Here is a 20929-nt window from a genome sequence, read left to right on the forward strand (position 1 = left end):
TAAAAACTATGACAGAGACAGACAGACCTCCCCTCTCTACAGTAATAACTATGACAGAGACAGACAGACCTCCCCTCTCTACAGTATTAACTATGACAGAGACAGACAGACCTCCCCTCTCTACAGTAAAAACTATGACAGAGACAGACAGACCTCCTCTCTACAGTAATAACCATAACACCTACTTCTGATGGAATGAGAGTTGAATCCTTTCATACTAATCATGAAAGTTGAGGAGTGGCAGAACAGCTCACCAGGATGGAGGCCAGTATTGGAGTCTTAATGATCCACCAGAACATGTCAGTCTTTTCAATGATGTCCCAGCACCTGGTAACATATAGGTGATATCACATACTGTTAGAAAAAGAGTATTTAGTCAGCCACCAATTGTGCAAGTTCTCCCACTTAAAAAGATGAGAGAGGCCTGTAATTTTCATCATAGGTACACGTCAACTATGACAGACAAAATGAGGAAAAAAAATCCAGAAAATCATATTGTAGGATTTTTAATGAATTTATTTGTAAATTATGGTGGAAAATAAGTATTTGGTCAATAACAAAAGTTTCTCAATACTTTGTTATATACCCTTTGTTGGCAATGACACAGGTCAAACGTTTTCTGTAAGTCTTCACAAGGTTTTCACACACTGTTGCTGGTATTTTGGCCCATTCCTCCATGCAGATCTCCTCTAGAGCAGTGATGTTTTGGGGTTGTCACTGGGCAACACAGACTTTCAACTCCCTCCAAAGATTGTCTATGGGGTTGAGATCTGGAGACTGGCTAGGCCACTCCAGGACCTTGAAATGCTTCTTACGAAGCCACTCTTTCGTTGCCCGGGCGGTGTGTTTGGGATCATTGTCATGCTGAAAGACCCAGCCACATTTCATCTTCAAGGTTTTCACTCAAAAGGTTTTCACTCAAAATCTCACGATACATGGCCCCATTCATTCTTTCCTTTACACGGATCAGTCGTCCTGGTCCCTTTGCAGAAAAACAGCCCCAAAGCATGATGTTTCCACCCCCATGCTTCACAGTAGGTATGGTGATCTTTGGATGCAACTCAGCATTCTTTGTCCTCCAAACACGACGAGTTGAGTTTTTACCAAAAAGTTATATTTTGGTTTCATCTGACCATATGATAGTCTCCCAATCCTCTTCTGGATCATCCAAATGCACTCTAGCAAACTTCAGACGGGCCTGGACATGTACTGGCTTAAGCAGGGGGACACGTCTGGCACTGCAGGATTTGAGTCCCTGGCGGCGTAGTGTGTTACTGATGGTAGGCTTTGTTACTTTGGTCCCAGCTCTCTGCAGGTCATTCACTAGGTCCCCCCATGTGGTTCTGGGATTTTTGCTCACCGTTCTTGTGATCATTTTGACCCCACGGGGTGAGATCTTGCGTGGAGCCCCAGATCGAGGGACATTATCAGTGGTCTTGTATGTCTTCCATTTCCTAATAATTGCTCCCACAATTGATTTCTTCAAACCAAGCTGCTTACCTATTGCAGATTCAGTCTTCCCAGCCTGGTGCAGGTCTACAATTTTTTTTCTGGTGTCCTTTGACAGCTCTTTGGTCTTGGCCATAGTGGAGTTTGGAGTGTGACTGTTTGAGGTTGTGGACAGGTGTCTTTTATACTGATAACAAGTTCAAACAGGTGCCATTAATACAGGTAATGAGTGGAGGACAGAGGAGCCTCTTAAAGAAGAAGTTACAGGTCTGTGAGAGCCAGAAATCTTGCTTGTTTGTAGGTGACCAAATACTTATTTTCCACCATAATTTGCAAATAAATTCATAAAAAATCCTACAATGTGATTTTCTGGAGAAAAAAAATCTCAATTTGTCTGTCATAGTTGACGTGTACCTATGATGAAAATTACAGGCCTCTCTCATCTTTTTAAGTGGGAGAACTTGCACAATTGGTGGCTGACTAAATACTTTTTTCCCCCACTGTATATATTTTTACATATATTACAGCACCTGGTAACATATAGATAATTATATCGCATATGTTATTACATATACCACAACACCTGGTAACATATAGATTGATTATATCAAATATAGTATTACATACAGTACCAGTCAAAAGTTTGGACAGTAGTAACCAAAAAAGTGTTAAACAACTAACCACTGGTCCTGGCATCCCACATTGCGTACACCTGGTAACCATCATAGAGCACACCTGCTCCCCATCGTTAAACACATCTGGACTTCATCACCACCCTGATTTCTCTCCCTTCATATAGCCCTCAGCAGCCTCAGTCGTCAGGCTGTATTGGTTTTGGTTATATTCAGTATACTGCTCCTGTTTTTGTATTTTCTTCATGTTTATTATTATTAAACTCACCTTCTTCCTGAGTATACGTTACGGAATACTGCCTCTGAAATTATGGAAGCAGCAGAAGATTCCTTCTGGAGGACATCGTTTCCGACCGTGGTCCCCAATTCACGTTGCAGGTCTGGAAAGCCTTTATGGAGAAGCTGGGGGCCACGGTCAGCCTCACATCTGGGTCCCGGCCATCTGGGTCCCGGCCATCTGGGTCCCTGCCATCTGGGTCCCGGCCATCTGGGTCCCGGCCATCTGGGTCCCGGCCATCTGGGTACCGGCCATCTGGGTCCCGGCCATCTGGGTCCCGGCCATCTGGGTCCCGGCCCGGTTCCTTCCTTGGGCGGAATAGGCCCATAACTCACTTCGTCACTCCTCCACTGGGATGACTCCCTTCCAGTGCATCCTGGGATATCAGCCGGCCCTGTGGACTCCGAGCCAGACCGAGGACCCTGCAGTTGACGAGTGGTTCCGCCGTCAGAAGGATCCGAAGAACCGCTACCGCTCCATCTTGTGTTCCATCGCGTCTGGCAGGAAAACTCCCGCTCCACCTGCCCTGCCAGAAGCTAAGCCCCCGCGAGGACATCTCCTGGACCCCCGCCTATGCTGTTAGGTCCCTCCTGGACTCCCAATGTCGTGGGGGTCGGCTCCAGTACCTGGTGGACTGGGAGGGGTATGGTCCTGAGGAGCGCTCTTGGGGGGTAGTTTCATGCCTGCTCCGTCCCTCGACGTCGCCGGTCTACTAACCACCGGTCCTGGCAACCCACATTGTGCACACCTGGCAACCATCACCTGCTCCCCAATGTTAAGCACACCTGGACTTCATCACCACCCTGCTTACTCTCCCTTCATTTACAGTGCCTTCGGAAAGTATTCAGACACCTTGACTTTTTCCACATTTTGTTACTTTATTCTAAAATAGATTAAATATTTATTTTTTTCTCAGCAATCTACACACAATACACCTTAATGTCAAAGTGAAAACAGGTAATTTGTTTTGTTGCAAATGTATTAAAAATAAAAAAACAGAAATACATGCATCCTGTTTCCATTGATCATCCTTGAGATGTTTCTACAACTTGATTGGGCATGATTTGGAAAGGTACACACCTGTCTATATAAAACCAAGCCATGAGGTCAAAGGACTTGTCTGTAGAGCTCCGAGACAGGATTGTGTCGAGGCACAGATCTGGGGAAAGGTACCAAAAAATGTCTGCAGCATTGAAGGTCCTCAAGAACACAGTGGCCTCCATCATTCTTAAATGTAATACGTTTGGAACCACCAAGACTCTTCCTAGAGCTGGCCGGCCGGCCAAACTTAGTAATCAGGGGAGAAGGGCCTTGGTCAGGGAGGTGACCAAGAACCAGATGGTGACTCTGACAGAGTTTCTTTGTGGAGGTGGGAGAACTTTCCAGAAGGACAACCATCTCTGCAGCACTCCACCAATCAGGCCTTTTTTTTTATTGTTTTTATTTAGCAGACGCCCTTATCCAGAACGACTTACAGGAGCAATTAGGGTTAAGTGCCTTGCTTAAGGGCACATCAACAGATTTTTCACCTAGTCGGCTTGGGGATTAGAACCAGCGACCTTTCGGTTACTGGCACAACGCTCTTACCCACTAAGCTACCTGCCGCCCTGGCCTTTATGGTAGAGTGTCCAGACAGAAGCCACTCCTCAGTAAAAGGCACATGACAGCCTGCTTGGAGTTTGCCAAAAGGAACAAAAAGACTCTCAGACCATGAGAAACAAGATTCTCTGGTCTGATGAAACCAAGATTGAACTCTTTGGCCTGAATGCCAAGCGTCACGTCTGGAGGAAACCTGGCACCATCCCTACGGTGAAGCATGGTGGTGGCAGCATCATGCTGTGGGGATGTTTTTCAGCGGCAGAGACTGGGAGGATCGAGGCAAAGATGAACGGAGCAATGTGCAAAGATATCTTTGATGAAAACCTGCTCCGGAGCACTCAGGACCTCTCACTAGGGCGAAGGTTCACCTTCAAACAGGACAACAACCCTAAGTGCACAGCCAAGACAACGCAGGAGTGGCTTCGGGACAAGTCTCTGAATGTCCTTGAGTGACCCAGCCAGAGCCCGGACTTGAACCCGATCTAACATCTCTGGAGAGACCTGACAATTGCTGTGCAGCGACGCTCCCCATCCAACCTGACAGAGCTTGAGAGGATCTGCAGAGAAGAATGGGAGAAACTCCCCAAATACAGGTGTGCCAAGCTTGTAGTTTCATACCCAAGAAGACTCGATGCTGTAATCGCTGCCAAAGATACGTCAACAAAGTACTGAGTAAAGGGTCTGAATATTTATGAAAATGTAATATTTCAGTTTTAAATTTTTAATAAATTAGCAAATATTTATAAAAACCTGTTTTTGCTTTGTCATTATGGGGTATTGTGTGTAGATTGTTAAGGGAAAAAACAATTTCATCAATTTTAGAATAAGGCTGCAACTTAACAAAATGTGGAAAAGTCAACGGGTCTGAATACTTTCCGAAGGCACTCATCAGGCAGTATTGGTTTTGGTTACGTTCAGTACACTTTTCCTGTTGTGTATTATTTTCATGTTTATTATTATTAAACTCACCTGCTTCCTGACTCCCTGCGTATACGTTACAATTCTTTATTTTATACAGTCTTTTTGCTCATCTTAATCAAGGGATCATTTCGGTCATGACCGTATATCAATTAAATGTATTAAATAAAGCCCTTTTTACAATTGCAGTTGTCACATTGCTTATCCAGAAACCCAGCCTAAAACCCCAAACAGCAAGCAATGCAGAAGGTGGCTAGGAGAAAGGCTCTGAGGGGCCAGTCCTCTTCTGGCTGTTTAAAGTAGACTACTATTTCAATATATCCATCAGAGACCATTAGAGCTGAACGTGCCATGAGTCATATACTGTGTTCTAGAAGGAGAATTACTGTGCGAGAACATTACTGAGAACATAACTGAGAACATTACTGAGAACATTACTGTGTGGCTTTTCTTACCCCACGTCATTATAGTAGGCCTTGGCAACACCCCAAGCTGTGATGAAGATGGTCGGCCCTCCTGCAGGAGAAAAGCACACAACCAATCAATGCCTGGACCAGCCAACTCCAGAATATAGACAGACACAAGCCAATCAGACAGACAGACAGGCAGACAAACAAACTCACCACCAGCCAATCAGAAAGACAGACAGGCAGACAAACAAACTCACCACCAGCCAATCAGAAAGACAGACAGGCAGACAAACAGACAGACACACTTACCCCAATCAGACAGACAGGCAAACTCACCACCAGCCAATCAGACAGACAGGCAAACTCACCACCAGCCAATCAGACAGACAGGCAAACTCACCACCAGCCAATCAGACAGACAGGCAAACTCACCACCAGCCAATCAGACAGACAGGCAAACTCACCACCAGCCAATCAGACAGACAGGCAAACTCACCACCAGCCAATCAGACAGACACACACACTTATCCAAGCCAATCAGACAGACAGACACACAGACACACTCACCCCAGCCAATCAGAATGTAGCACCAGAAGTAATTTCTCTCAGAGAAGAAGGAAACGGCCAATAGGGCATGGAGATACAGGCCTTCCACCAGCAGCCAGAAGAAGCTGGCCATTATACAGTACTGGAAGAAGACCATCACCGCCTTGCAGCCCACCTGAAAACACAAAGAGATATACGGTATCAGTCCACCTGACAACACAGAGAGATATACGGTATCAGTCCACCTGACAACACAAAGAGATATACGGTATCAGTCCATCTGACAACACAGAGAGATATACGGTATCAGTCCACCTGACAACACAGAGAGATATACGGTATCAGTCCACCTGACAACACAGAGAGATATACGGTATCAGTCCACCTGACAACACAGAGAGATATACGGTATCAGTCCATCTGACAACACAGAGAGATATACGGTATCAGTCCACCTGACAACACAGAGAGATATATGGTATCAGTCCATCTGACAACACAGAGAGATATACGGTATCAGTCCACCTGACAACACAGAGAGATATACGGTATCAGTCCACCTGACAACACAGAGAGATATACGGTATCAGTCCATCTGACAACACAGAGAGATATACGGTATCAGTCCACCTGACAACACAGAGAGATATATGGTATCAGTCCATCTGACAACACAGAGAGATATACGGTATCAGTCCACCTGACAACACAGAGAGATATACGGTATCAGTCCATCTGACAACACAGAGAGATATACGGTATCAGTCCACCTGACAACACAGAGAGATATACGGTATCAGTCCACCTGACAACACAGAGAGATATACGGTATCAGTCCATCTGACAACACAGAGAGATATACGGTATCAGTCCACCTGACAACACAAAGAGATATACGGTATCAGTCCACCTGACAACACAGAGAGATATACGGTATCAGTCCACCTGACAACACAGAGAGATATACGGTATCAGTCCATCTGACAACACAGAGAGATATACGGTATCAGTCCACCTGACAACACAAAGAGATATACGGTATCAGTCCACCTGACAACACAGAGAGATATACGGTATCAGTCCACCTGACAACACAGAGAGATATACGGTATCAGTCCACCTGACAACACAAAGAGATATACGGTATCAGTCCACATGGCAGAGATATACAGTATCAGTCCACCTGGCAGAGATATACGGTATCAATCCACACTGGACTATGTGCAAACTAGAATCTGCACATACTGAGGCCTATTCATTTTAGCTGGGTACTTAAAAGAACATTTGAGGAAACTGCTACCGCAATTCTATCAACACATATCCTGTGCTACACGCGCATGATGGATCTGGATCATTGCTACTCTCCCTTTTGTATGGCTATTAGGCCCTCCCTTTGGCAAATCAGATCACACCTCCATTCTGCTCTTTGCCACCTATAGGCAGAAACTTAAACAGGAACCAACTGTGGTAAGGACTGTTCAACGTTGGTCTGACCAATCAGAATCTCTGTCAGGTGGACTGATACTGTATGTCTTCACTATTATTCTAAAATATAGAAAATATTAAAAATAAAGAAAAAACGTTGAATGAGTAGGTGTGTCCAAACTTTTGACTGGTATTGTATGTATCTTCTAAGAGTTTAATTAAATTAAATTGCCGAACAAACCTTTTCAGGTTGATCATTTGGATAAGGTCCAAATTGATTTGTTTTCAACCAAAGAGACATTTTCAACTTTTCCACATTAACCTAGATACAGCAACTCTTTCAGGTTAATTAATGTTTAATTTCCAGATAAGCTTATACAGGTATAATTAATCATTAACATTGATTAATCAATTAAATTTGCTTTTGGAAGTTCATTGGAGCCAACTCCCACAGTACTGATCCAGTAATGACGGAAGTCCCGCCTTAGCGGGAATGAGACAACGATATCCAATCTCAACTGATTGGATATCGTTGTCTCATTCAATTTAACAAGGAAGTTAAATTGCCAAACAAACCTTTTTCAGGTTGATCATTTGGATAAGGACCATTACATTTTTCCAACCAACGAGACATTTTAAACTTTTCCACATTAACTTAGATACAGCGATGCCTTCAGGTTAATTAGTTTAATTCCCAGATAGCCTATACAGGTCTGATTAATCAATTAAATTTGCTTTTGCAAATTCATTCAAGTCCACCTCCCACAATACTGATCCAGTATTGATGGTCCATTAACGTCTATAAATAGATTCAAATCATTTTTGCAGCTTCCAATGACTCAAAACCAAACTTTGAAAAAAGTTTAAATAATAAGCTATCAGAGGGGGTGGTCCCCATTCCCCCGTTAATTAGTGAACCCTCACCCATAAAAGGATTGATCGCTGACCTCAGCAGCGATACAAACCCTGACTATGCCATTAGCAGAAAAACAGCTGTAATTGCGACAAACAAAACAAAATCAACCATTGGGCGCAAGCCTTGTAAAGGTTCTCTCCAGTTTAGCCCTGATGTATGGCCATCAGAAATTGGCATCTCTCCAGTACCTCAGCAGAAGCATGAGCAAGAACTGGTTGATATGAAGGGACAGGTGGAGAGAACCGGGAAACTAATGACAAAAGCAGATGAGGAAAACATTCTGCTAGCCGACGAACTGCGTTTGAAAAAGGAAAAATTAAAAGTAATTGCAAAAACTTATGATGATGAACGAGCACAAACTCTTCAACAAATACATATTCTACAGGAACAACTCGATTTAGCCAAAACTAAATACGACGAGGTCCACGCTAAACTACATAAATCGGACAAGTTATTTACAAACAGGAGCGCGCAATTTGATAACATGCGTGCAGTTTTGATGAACGTTCCTCAAAGCAATAATGGTCTAGTCCAAATGCTGCAGACCAAAGACGATCAGTTAATGAACACAATGACCAAGTTGGATGACAAATCAGCAAAAGTCATTGAAGTCGCCGACCAAATAAATGATGAGAGAACCCAGGTGATGAAGATGGAAATATTGATTTCTAAGCAAGCGGAGGAAATGTCATCACTGAATCTCTCGCTACACTCTTAAGACCTCTACCTGCAAACCGTGACAGATAAGTATGAGGCTGAATGGAGCAAGTGCGACACTCAAGTGTCTAAAATAAGTACTCTAAGCGCTCAAGTGGACTCTGCTATGCAGCGGAATAACAAGAATAAAAAAAAACCTTAGGTACCATCTGGAGGAATTCCAGAACAGTCACGCGCTACAGCATCAAGCAACCAAGCTCGCAACCGGAGCTCGGTACACAAAGGAGTGAAGACGACAGAAGGTTTCAGACGTTGCCTCTCTCAGGTGTCCCTCAGTCTTCTCCTCCATCAGCACAGAGTAATATGGCGCCTCCTTGCCAACAAAGCCAAAGCTTGGTTTCTCCTCTTGGCCTTTCGGCCCACAATTCCCCACAGGATGAAGCCAACCCTCTCTGCGCACTTGGCACGGAACGCCTTGACAAACTCGTCAAAAATTCGGCAACTTTGACCCCGTTCCAGGTAAGCCAAATGACACTGAGACGTTCCTAGCAGACATAGAGTACGCCTTGAATGGCTACCCGAACGCTATGGATTCTGACAGGCTTTACCTGTTGAAGCTACCAGTTCTGACAGGCTTTACCTGTTGAAGCTACGGGTTCTGACAGGCTTTACCTGTTGAAGCTACGGGTTCTGACAGGCTTTACCTGTTGAAGCTACGAATTCTGACAGGCTTTACCTGTTGAAGCTACGGGTTCTGACAGGCTTTACCTGTTGAAGCGAACATCGAATAGACACGTGACAAGGTTCATTCGTCTAAAACAGCAACACGTGCAAAACGATAACGCTAAACTTGCAACGTCTTTGAAAATAGAATTCAGTGGTTCTGCGACTCGCAAACACGACAGCTCGCTGGCTAACACTGTCAAACAAGCTCGGAATGAACACCCACAAGCTCACTATCATAGGCTTCGTTCAGCTTACTATTATAGGCTTCGTTCAGCTTACTATCATAGGCTTCGTTCAGCTTTAGCCTACTCACTGAAACAGGAATGGAAGAGCTGTTACCATTCAAACAAATGTATCCTTCATTACCTACTTGGGTCCTACAGCCCACGTTGGTTTGCCAATCTCAGACCTCAGAAAACTTTTCAAACACAGCTTTTGAGGCATCAAAAGTGCGCAACGCTAAGAGCCCTGTAATCTCGGGATTGAAGATTGAACAGGAGCACTCACTCCAGTTAGAATGTGCATTAGCAGGTATTGAAGCGTTGAGTGATGACACACAACAACAGTTTCTACCACAAAACCACGATACCCGCCGCGGTTAAAATAACTGTAAAGTATGCCACCAGCGAAACGACTACCGCTACAATCAACCTGAACAGCGCCGGAGAAGATGGCTGCCGTTTTACAGCCCTCTAACCATTTGTACTATTATGTGTGTTTTTCCGCGTTATTTGTAATTTATTTTGTACATAATGTTTCTGCCATCGTCTCTTATAACCAAAAAGAGCTTCTGGATATCAGGACAGCGATTACTCACCTCATATTGGACGAAGATTTTTTCTTCAACGAGGCGGCCGCGAAGGATATCATACAGACACCCGACAAGGCCCAAATCCCCGTCATTCGCGTGAGGAAGAAACAGAGATATCGTGGACGTAGATCGGGGTGCCTTGTAAGGATCCGACGGCGAGCGAGTAAACTGCCTCTTCCATCAATCCTATTAGCCAATCTTCAATCATTGGATAACAAATTGGATGACCTAAGATTACGGTTATCGTACCAACGGGACATTAAAAACTGTAATATCTTATGTTTCACCGAGTCGTGGCTGAACGACGACATGGATAACATACAGCTAGCGGGCTATACGCTACATCGGCAGGATAGAACGGCTGACTCCGGTAAGACAAGGGGTGGCGGTCTGTGTATATTTGTAAACAACAGCTGGTGCACAAAATCAAATACTAAGGAAGTCTCGAGGTTTTGCTCGCCTGAGGTAGAGTATCTTATGATAAGCTGTAGACCACACTATTTACCAAGAGAGTTTTCATCTATATTTTTCATAGCTGTCTATTTACCACCACAAACCAATGCTGGCATTAAGATTGCACTGAATGAGTTGTACAAGGCCATAAATCAACAGGAAAACGCTCATCCAGATGCAGCGCTCCTAGTGGCCAGGGACTTTAATGCAGGGAAACTTAAATCCGTTCTACCTCATTTCTACCAGCATGTTAAATGTGCAACCAGAGGAAAAAAACCTCTAGACCACCTTTACTCCACACACAGAGACGCATACAAAGCTCTCCCTCGCCCTCCATTTTGGCAAATCTGACCATAACTCTATCCTCCTGATTCCTGCTTATCAGCAAAAACTAAAGCAGGAAGCACCAGTGACTCGTTAATAAAAAAGTGGTCAGATGACGCAGATGCTAAGCTACAGGACTGTTTTGCTAGCACAGACTGGAACATGTTCCGGGATTCTTCAGACAGCATTGAGGAGTACACCACATCAGTCACTGGCTTCATCAATAAGTGCATCGATGATGTCGTCCCCACAGTGACCGTACGTACATACCCCAACCAGAAGCCATGGATTACAGGAAACATCCGCACTGAGCTAAAGGGTAGAGCTGCCGCTTTCAAGGAACGGGACTTTAACCCGGACACTTATAAGAAATCCCGCTATGCCCTCCGACGAACCATCAAACAGGCAAAGAGTCAATACAGGACTAAGATTGAATTGTACTACACTGGCTCTGAAGCTCGTCGGATGTGGCAGGGCTGGAAAACTATTACAGACTACAAAGGGAAGCACAGCCGCGAGCTGCCCAGTGACACAAGCCTACCAGACGAGCTAAACCACTTCTAATCTCGCTTCGAGGCAAGCAACACTGAAGCATGCATGAGAGCACCAGCTGTTCCGGATGACTATGTGATCACGCTCTCCGTAGCCGATGTGAGTAAGACTTTTAAGCAGGTCAACATTCACAAGGCCGCAGGGCCAGACGGATTACCAGGACATGTACTCCGAGCATGTGCTGACCAACTGGCAAGTGTCTTCACTGACATTTTCAACATGTCCCTGACTGAGTCTATAATACCAACATGTTTCAAGCAGACCACCATAGTCCCCGTGCCCAAGGACTCTAAGATAACCTGCCTAAATGACTACCGACCCGTAGCACTGACGTCTGTAGCCATGAAGTGCTTTGAAAGGCTGGTCATGGCTCACATCAACAGCATTATCCCAGAAACCCTAGACCCACTCCAATTTGCATACCGCCCCAACAGATCCACAGATGATGCAATGATTGCACTCCACACTGCCCTTTCCCACCTGGACAAGAGGAACACCTACGTGAGAATGCTATTCATTGACTACAGCTCAGCATTCAACATCATAGTGCCCTCTAAGCTCATCACTAAGCTAAGAATCCTGGGACTAAACACCTCCCTCTGCAACTGGATCCTGGACTTCCTGACGGGCCGCCCCCAGGTGGTAAGGGTAGGTAACAACACATCTGCCACACTGATCCTCAACACGGGGGCCCCTCAGGGGTGCGTGCTTAGTCCCCTCCTGTACTCTCTGTTCACCCATGACTGCATGGCCAGGCACGACTCCAACACCATCATTAAGTTTGCCGATGACACAAAAGTGGTAGGCCTGATCACCGACAACGATGAGACAGCCTATAGGGAGGAGGTCAGAGACCTGGCCGTGTGGTGCCAGGACAACAACCTCTCCCTCAACGTGACCAAGACAAAGGAGATGATTGTGGACTACAGGAAAAAAAAGAGGACTGAGCACGCCCCCATTCTCATCGACGGGGCTGTAGTGGAACAGGTTGAGAGCTTCAAGTTCCTTGGTGTCCACATCACCAACCAACTATCATGGTCCAAACACACCAAGACAGTCGTGAAGAGGGCACGACAAAGCCTATTCCCCCTCAGGAGACTGAAAAGATTTGGCATGGGTCCTCAGATCCTCAAAAAATTCTACAGCTGCACCATCGAGAGCATCCTGACTGGTTGCATCACCGCCTGGTATGGCAACTGCTTGGCCTCCGACCGCAAGGCACTACAGAGGGTAGTGCGTACGGCCCAGTACATCACTGGTGCCAAGCTTCCTGCCATCCAGGACCTCTATACCAGGCGGTGTCAGAGGAAGGCCCTCAAAATTGTCAAAGACTCCAGCCACCCTAGTCATAGACTGTTCTCTCTGCTACCGCACGGCAAGCGGTACCGGAGTGCCAAGTCTAGGTCCAAAAGACTTCTCAACAGCTTCTACCCCCAAGCCATAAGACTCCTGAACAGCTAATCATGGCTACCCGGAATATTTGCACTGCCCCCCCACCCCATCCTTTTTACGCTGCTGCTACTCTGTTAATTATTTATGCATAGTCACTTTAACTCTACCCACATGTACATATTACTTCAACTACCTCAACTAGCCGGTGCCCCCGCACATTGACTCTGCACCGGTACCCCCCTGTATATATAGCCTCCCTACTGTTATTTTATTTTACTTCTGCTCTTTTTTTCTCAACACTTTTTTTGTTGTTGTTTTATTTTTACTTTCTTTGTTAAAAATAAACGCACTGTTGGTTAAGGGCTGTAAGTAAGCATTTCACTGTAATGTCTGCACCTGTTGTATTCGGCGCATGTGACCAATACATTTGATTTGATTTGATTTGATTTGATCGCTACGTTCCTGCCTTGAAAGTGAACCCCTGCTACTCGGACTTGATGGATCGTTTGATCCCACTGATGGATTGGAAAACCACAGGTAACCGTGCCGTCTCCACTGACCACACTGTCATCTCCGAACGTTAACTGCAACACAGTAATCCACAAGGGGTACCTATCGAAAGAACCCCTTGGGGGAACAGGAGGAACCCCTTGGGGAACAGGAGGAACCCCTTGGGGAACAACAACTACAAAGCAACTAGTAAAATGCTCTAATCATGTATTTTGGTAGGATAACACTTCAAAATAGATCGATAGGATAACTGGTCCCCTTGGCTACCAGTACCAATGCCAGCAACAGGCAGTCCAGCCACTCAGTAAGAAGGTTAGAGACCTAACAAGTCCAATTGCCCTTGATAACAGCGACACAGGAGTTAGTAGTCACTCAGATTGCAACACGTGGAAGGGAATCTCTCAAAACACTCTTCTGATGGTTAACACACATGCCACTAATAAATAGAACCCTTCATTAAGGAGGGAAGTTATTAGAAGTCATGAAACATGGTCACACCGCGTACGACTGGTTCAGTGCAGAAGATGGAGCCGGAGGTGATGGCTGCCATTTTATGGACTCTTAACCAACCGTGCTATTTTGTTAGTTTTTTTTGCGATGTTTGTAACTTATTTTGTACGTAATGTTGCTGCTACCGTCTCTTATGACCGAAAAAAGCTTCTGGACATCAGAACAGCGATTACTGGACGAATAATTTTTCTTTAATGAGTCGGACGAGAGGGACTTGCTCCAGACACCCGACAGGGCCCTCAAGGAGATATTGTGGAAGGAGATCAGGGTGCCTGGTAAGGAGCCGGCGACAAGGGGCTAATCTGCCTTTGCCATCGATACTATTGGCCAATTTACAACCGCTTGATAATAAAGTGGACGAACTACAAGCACGTATATCCTACCAAAGGGACATTAAAAACTGTAATATCTTATGTTTCACCGAGTCGTGGCTGAACGAAGACATTAATAACATACATCTGGCGAGTTATACACTATATCGGCAGGATAGAACAGCAGCTTCTGGTAAGACAAGGGGTGGCGGTCTATGTGTGTTTGTAAACAACAGCTGGTGCACGATATCTAAGGAAGTCTCTCACAAAATGGATTTTTGTTTTAGATTCCGTCTCTCACAGTTGAAGTGTACCTATGATAAAAATTACAGACCTCTACATGCTTTGTAAGTAGGAAGACCTGCAAAATTGGCAGTGTATCAAATACTTGTTCTCCCCACTGTACATTCCCCAACCAGAAGCCATGGATTACAGGTAACATCCGCACTGAGCTAAAGGGTAGAGCTGCAGCTTTCAAGGAGCGGGACTCTAACCCGGAAGCTTATAAGAAATCCTGCTATGCCCTCAGATGAACCATCAAACAGGCAAAGCGTCAATACAGGACTAAGATCGAATCGTACTACACCGGCTCAGACGCTCGTCGGATGTGGCAGGGCTTGAAAACTATTACAGACTATAAAGGGAAGCACAGCCGCGAGCTGCCAAGTGACACGAGCCTACCAAACGAGCTAAATTACTTCTATGCTCGCTTCGAGGTAAGTAACACTGAAACAGGCATGAGAGCATCAGCTGTTCTGGACGACTGTGTGATCACGCTCTCCGTATCCGATGTGAGTAAGACCTTTAAACAGGTCAACATTCACATTCGCAGGGCCAGACGGATTACCAGGACGTGTACTCTGAGAATGTGCTGACCAACTGGCAAGTGTCTTCACTGACATGTTCAACCTCTCCCTGTCTGAGTCTCTAATACCAACATTTTTCAAGCAGACCACCATAGTCCCCGTGCTCAGGAACACATTATAATAGTTGTTCATTATGTTGACCTCCCCACATTATAATAGTTTTTCATTATGTTGACCTCCCCACATTATAATTGTTTTCATTATGTTGACCTCCCCACATTATAATCATTTTTCATTATGTTGACCTCCCCACATTATAATAGTTTTTCATTATGTTGACCTCCCCACATTATAATTGTTTTTCAATATGTTGACCTCCCCACATTATAATAGTTTTTCATTATGTTGACCTCCCCACATTATAATTGTTTTTCAATATGTTGACCTCCCCACATTATAATAGTTTTTCATTATGTTCACCTCCCCACATTATAGTTAGAAGAGGAAGTGTAAACCATGTGGTGGCAAAATGTCAAGAAACCTTACCAGCAGTCAGCCACACTGGTACCAGCAGTCAGCCACACTGGTACCAGCAGTCAGCCACACTGGTACCAGCAGTCAGCCACACTGGTACCAGCAGTCAGCCACTGGTACCAGCAGTCAGCCACACTGGTACCAGCAGTCAGCCACACTGGTCCCAGCAGTCAGCCACACTGGTACCAGCAGTCAGCCACTGGTCCCAGCAGTCAGCCACACTGGTACCAGCAGTCAGCCACTGGTCCCAGCAGTCAGCCACACTGGTACCAGCAGTCAGCCACACTGGTCCCAGCAGTCAGCCACTGGTCCCAGCAGTCAGCCACTGGTACCAGCAGTCAGCCACTGGTACCAGCAGTCAGTCACACTGGTACCAGCAGTCAGCCACTGGTACCAGCAGTCAGCCACTGGTACCAGCAGTCAGCCACTGGTACCAGCAGTCAGCCACTGATACCAGCAGTCAGTCACACTGGTACCAGCAGTCAGCCACTGGTACCAGCAGTCAGCCACTGGTACCAGCAGTCAGCCACACTGGTACCAGCAGTCAGCCACACTGGTACCAGCAGTCAGTCACACTGGTACCAGCAGTCAGCCACTGGTATCCTATTTGTGATGTTTCAAGAAACTCAGCGTATGTCACACGTCACTACTTCAAGGAGAGGCATTACATTTGTAATTTTTTTTAAATCAAAAATAATTTTGTTGCAGAACTGCCTTCTAGAACATGTTAACTTCCATGTGCCTTAATAACAAACTTGTATGCCATCTGTAAATACAAATACAATTGTTAAATTACGAGCCTAGTTGGTTTAGCCATGGAAAAATACAGGAACCTTCCAGCTAGCCATGATTGGCTGAGATAATTGATGGGCTGGACATGCCGAAAGATTAGTTTTGGATTGATCTGCCATGTAGCATGCTTCTATCTATAACGTGAGCTGCTCAGTATGTGTTGATAATCCTTTCCATGTAGCATGCTTCAAGACTAAAACATTTTCATTGAACCAGACGAATCTCTCGGCATGTCCAGTCCAACCATTATCTCCGCCCATCATGGCTAGCTGGAAGGTTCCGTGGCTAAATCAACTAGGCTCATATATGTGAATAATCCTTTTTACCGCAGCCTTTTTTTTAAAGATACAGTATCATGGAGAACTGAAAAACTGTTGCTACTGCTTTCAACATTGCTGCCCTGAAGTTAACAGGCGCTGTTGACAAAGATCAGTGGGAAAAAGTTGTGATGGACTACTTTCTGGAGGATGACCGTGCCATGCTGACTCTCTCTGACTCTGACTCTGAATCAAATAATGAGGAAATTCCTGATTTAGGTAAAAACATTTTCATTGAACCAGACATTGCAGAGTCTTCTGATGACAAAGGTGGGGAAGAAACGGTGTCATTGTCACTGAAGAAGTTGACCGAGTTTTGAAATCAGTGGAATGCCAGGTGGAAGCAGAGAGATGATTGGCAAATGCGGCGAGAGTCCAAAAAGAGAACACAGAAAGAAGGCTGTTGTATAAAACACCTGTCTCCGGATTACATCTTCAAACTAAGGGCAACCATGGCATCCGTGACAGAGAGGGAGAAGTGTTCATCATTGTATATGGGTAAGAGTCTAGCAACATTTTCAGATATTATACATTTCAAGTTAAAGCATACTGTTAGCTAGCTAGCTAACGTTGAACCTAATTGGTTAGCTTTAGCTACCTGCAGATTTATGGATCGTAGTATTGCCACGTTAAAAACAACTGGGAACTCTGAAAAATACGAGGTCAAATCATGACGTCAGTGATCTTCAGGTCGGAAAGTTGGAGCTCTAGAAAGAGGCCAGAGTTCCCAAGTTGGAATTCCGAGTTGGTTGACCTTGACTTGTTTTTTTTCCCGAGTTCCCAGTTGTTTTGAACGCACTGAAGTCGGAAGTCGTAGATTTCCGAATTCCGAGTTGTTTTGAATGCGGAATTAGATTATGGCTACATGTCTAAACAAAAGACTCCACTATGCAAGTCACCATTTCACTGTACCGTTTACACCTTCTGTATTCTGTGTATGTGACGAATAACATTTTATTTGATATAGTGTGTGTTTACCAGAGATGGTAATGTGAAGAACAACATGACCTGCACCAAAGTCAGATCAGGATATAGGCCAAGGACTAGATACAGTGTATTTTTACTACTACTTTATGCTACTACTTTCACCACTTTTAGTCTTGAAATCTTTGGTTGTTTACTACACTGTGAATCCTTAAAGAGATGGGTGGGGCTAAGGCTTAAGAGGGTGTGAACGATGTTGAATGGATGTAGACAAAGAAGAGCTCTCCAATAGGTGTACCAAAACATTCACGGGCCATTGTCTCAAAAGTGGTGTTACAAGTTTATCAACTTTGAAAGCAGAATTACACTAAAATAAGTAAAGTATGTGGACATCTCCTCGTCGAACATCTCATTCCAAAATCATGGGCGTTAATATGGAGTTGGTCCCCCCTTTGCTGCTATAACAGCCTCCACTCTTCTGGGAAGGCTTTCCACTAGATGTTGGAACATTGCTACAGGGACTTAGGCCTGGCTCGCAGTCGGCGTTACAATTCATCCCAAAGATGAGCATTAGTGATGGGGTTGAGGTCAGGGTTCTGTGCAGGCCAGTCAAGTTATTCTACACCGATCTCGACAAACCACAGGGGAATTGTTATGCTGAAAACAGGAAAGGGCCTTCCCCAAACTGTTGCTACAAAGTTGGAAGCACAAAATCGTCTAGAATGTCATTGCATGCTGTAGCATTGACATTTCCCTTCACTGGAACTAGCCCAGACCATTATTCCTCCTCCACCAAACTTCACAGTTGGCACTATGCATTGGGGCAGGTAGCGTTCTCCTGGCATCCACCAAACCCAGATTTGTCCGTCGGACTGCCAGATGGTGAAGCGTGATTCATCACTCCAGAGAACGTGTTTCCACTGCTCCAGAGTCTAATGGAGGCGAGCTTTACACCACTCCAGCCGGCGCTTGGCATTGTGCATGGTGATCTTAGGCTTGTGTGCAGCTGTCCCAACAGCAGCTCTCAGCCTGGCCACTGTTACTACAGCAGCTGAACCTGGCGACTGTTACTACAGCAGCTCAACCTGGCGACTGTTACCACGGCAGCTCCCAGCCTGGCGACTGTCACTACGGCAGCTCCTAGCCTGGTGACTGTTACTAAAGCAGCTGAACCTGGTGACTGTTACTACAGCAGCTCAACCTGGCGACTGTTACCACGGCAGCTCCCAGCCTGGCGACTGTCACTACGGCAGCTCCTAGCCTGGTGACTGTTACTATGGCAGCTGAACCTGGTGACTGTTACTACAGCAGCTCAACCTGGCGACTGTTACCACGGCAGCTCCCAGCCTGGCGACTGTCACTACGGCAGCTCCTAGCCTGGTGACTGTTACTAAAGCAGCTGAACCTGGTGACTGTTACTATGGCATTTGAACCTGGTGACTGTTACTACGGCAGCTCAACCTGGTGACGGTTACTATGGCAGCTGAACCTGGTGACTGTTACTTCAGCAGCTGAACCTGGTGACTGTTACTACGGCAGCTGAACCTGGTGACTGTTACTACGGCATGTGAACCTGGTGACTGTTACTACGGCAGCTCAACCTGGTGACTGTTACTACAGCATGTGAACCTGGTGACTGTTACTAAAGCAGCTGAACCTGGTGACTGTTACTAAAGCAGCTGAACCTGGTGACTGTTACTAAAGCAGCTGAACCTGGTGACTGTTACTATGGCAGCTGAACCTGGTGACTGTACTACAGCAGCTGAACCTGGTGACTGTTACTACGGCAGCTGAACCTGGTGACTGTTACTACAGCAGCTGAACCTGGTGACTGTTACTACAGCAGCTCAACCTGGCGACTGTTACTACGGCAGCTCAACCTGGCGACTGTTACTACAGCAGCTCAACCTGGCGACTGTTACCACGGCAGCTCCAAGCCTGGCGACTGTCACTACGGCAGCTCCTAGCCTGGTGACTGTTACTATGACAGCTCAGCCTGGCAATTTTTACTATGGCAGCTCCCAATCTGGTGACTGTTACTAAAGCAGCTGAACCTGGTGACTGTTACTATGGCATGTGGTCCTCTGTAGCTCAGCTGGTAGAGCACGGCGCTTGTAACGCCAAGGTAGTGGGTTCGATCCCCGGGACCACCCATACACAAAAATGTATGCACGCATGACTGTAAGTCGCTTTGGATAAAAGCGTCTGCTAAATGGCATATTATTATTATTATTATTATTATTATAATATTATGTGAACCTGGTCACAGTTACTACGGCAGCTCAACCTGGTGACTGTTACTATGGCAGCTGAACCTGGTGACTGTTACTACGGCAGCTGAACCTGGTGACTGTTACTACGGCATGTGAACCTGGTGACTGTTACTACGGCAGCTCAACCTGGTGACTGTTACTATGGCAGCTGAACCTGGTGACTGTTACTAAAGCAGCTGAACCTGGTGACTGTCACTACAGCAGCTGAACCTGGTGACTGTTACTACAGCAGCTGAACCTGGTGACTGTCACTACAGCAGCTGAACCTGGTGACTGTTACTACGGCAGCTCAACCTGGTGACGGTTACTATGGCAGCTGAACCTGGTGACTGTTACTTCAGCAGCTGAACCTGGTGACTGTTACTACGGCAGCTGAACCTGGTGACTGTTACTACGGCATGTGAACCTGGTGACTGTTACTACGGCAGCTCAACCTGGTGACTGTTACTACAGCATGTGAACCTGGTGACTGTTACTAAAGCAGCTGAACCTGGTGACTGTTACTAAAGCAGCTGAACCTGGTGACTGTTACTAAAGCAGCTGAACCTGGTGACTGTTACTATGGCAGCTGAACCTGGTGACTGTACTACAGCAGCTGAACCTGGTGACTGTTACTACAGCAGCTCAACCTGGCGACTGTTACTACAGCAGCTAAACCTGGCGACTGTTACCACGGCAGCTCCAAGCTTGGCGACTGTCACTACGGCAGCTCCTAGCCTGGTGACTGTTACCATGACAGCTCAGCCTGGCAATTTTTACTATGGCAGCTCCCAATCTGGTGACTGTTACTAAAGCAGCTGAACCTGGTGACTGTTACTACGGCATGTGAACCTGGTGACTGTTACTACGGCAGCTCAACCTGGTG

At 45.7% G+C, this 20929-nt stretch overlaps 1 protein-coding gene across 1 annotated transcript in view; it reads right to left on the minus strand.

The window, feature by feature from the left end:
• Window positions 1-221: 221 nt before the first annotated feature.
• LOC311099709 (vasoactive intestinal polypeptide receptor-like) overlaps window positions 222-20929 on the minus strand; it is a gene marked incomplete at both ends in the record, with an annotated part of 166120 nt that continues 145412 nt past the window's right edge. Inside the window, 3 exons of the mRNA XM_084140449.1 lie at window positions 222-327; window positions 5331-5391; window positions 5853-6006. Of these exons, the coding sequence (XP_083996575.1) occupies window positions 222-327; window positions 5331-5391; window positions 5853-6006 (321 nt within the window). The remainder of the gene's footprint in view (window positions 328-5330; window positions 5392-5852; window positions 6007-20929) is intronic.

The sequence above is a fragment of the Coregonus lavaretus genome, assembly GCF_964263955.1.
Source record: "Coregonus lavaretus genome assembly, chromosome: 2".
In the NCBI taxonomy this organism is placed as follows: Eukaryota; Metazoa; Chordata; class Actinopteri; order Salmoniformes; family Salmonidae; genus Coregonus; species Coregonus lavaretus.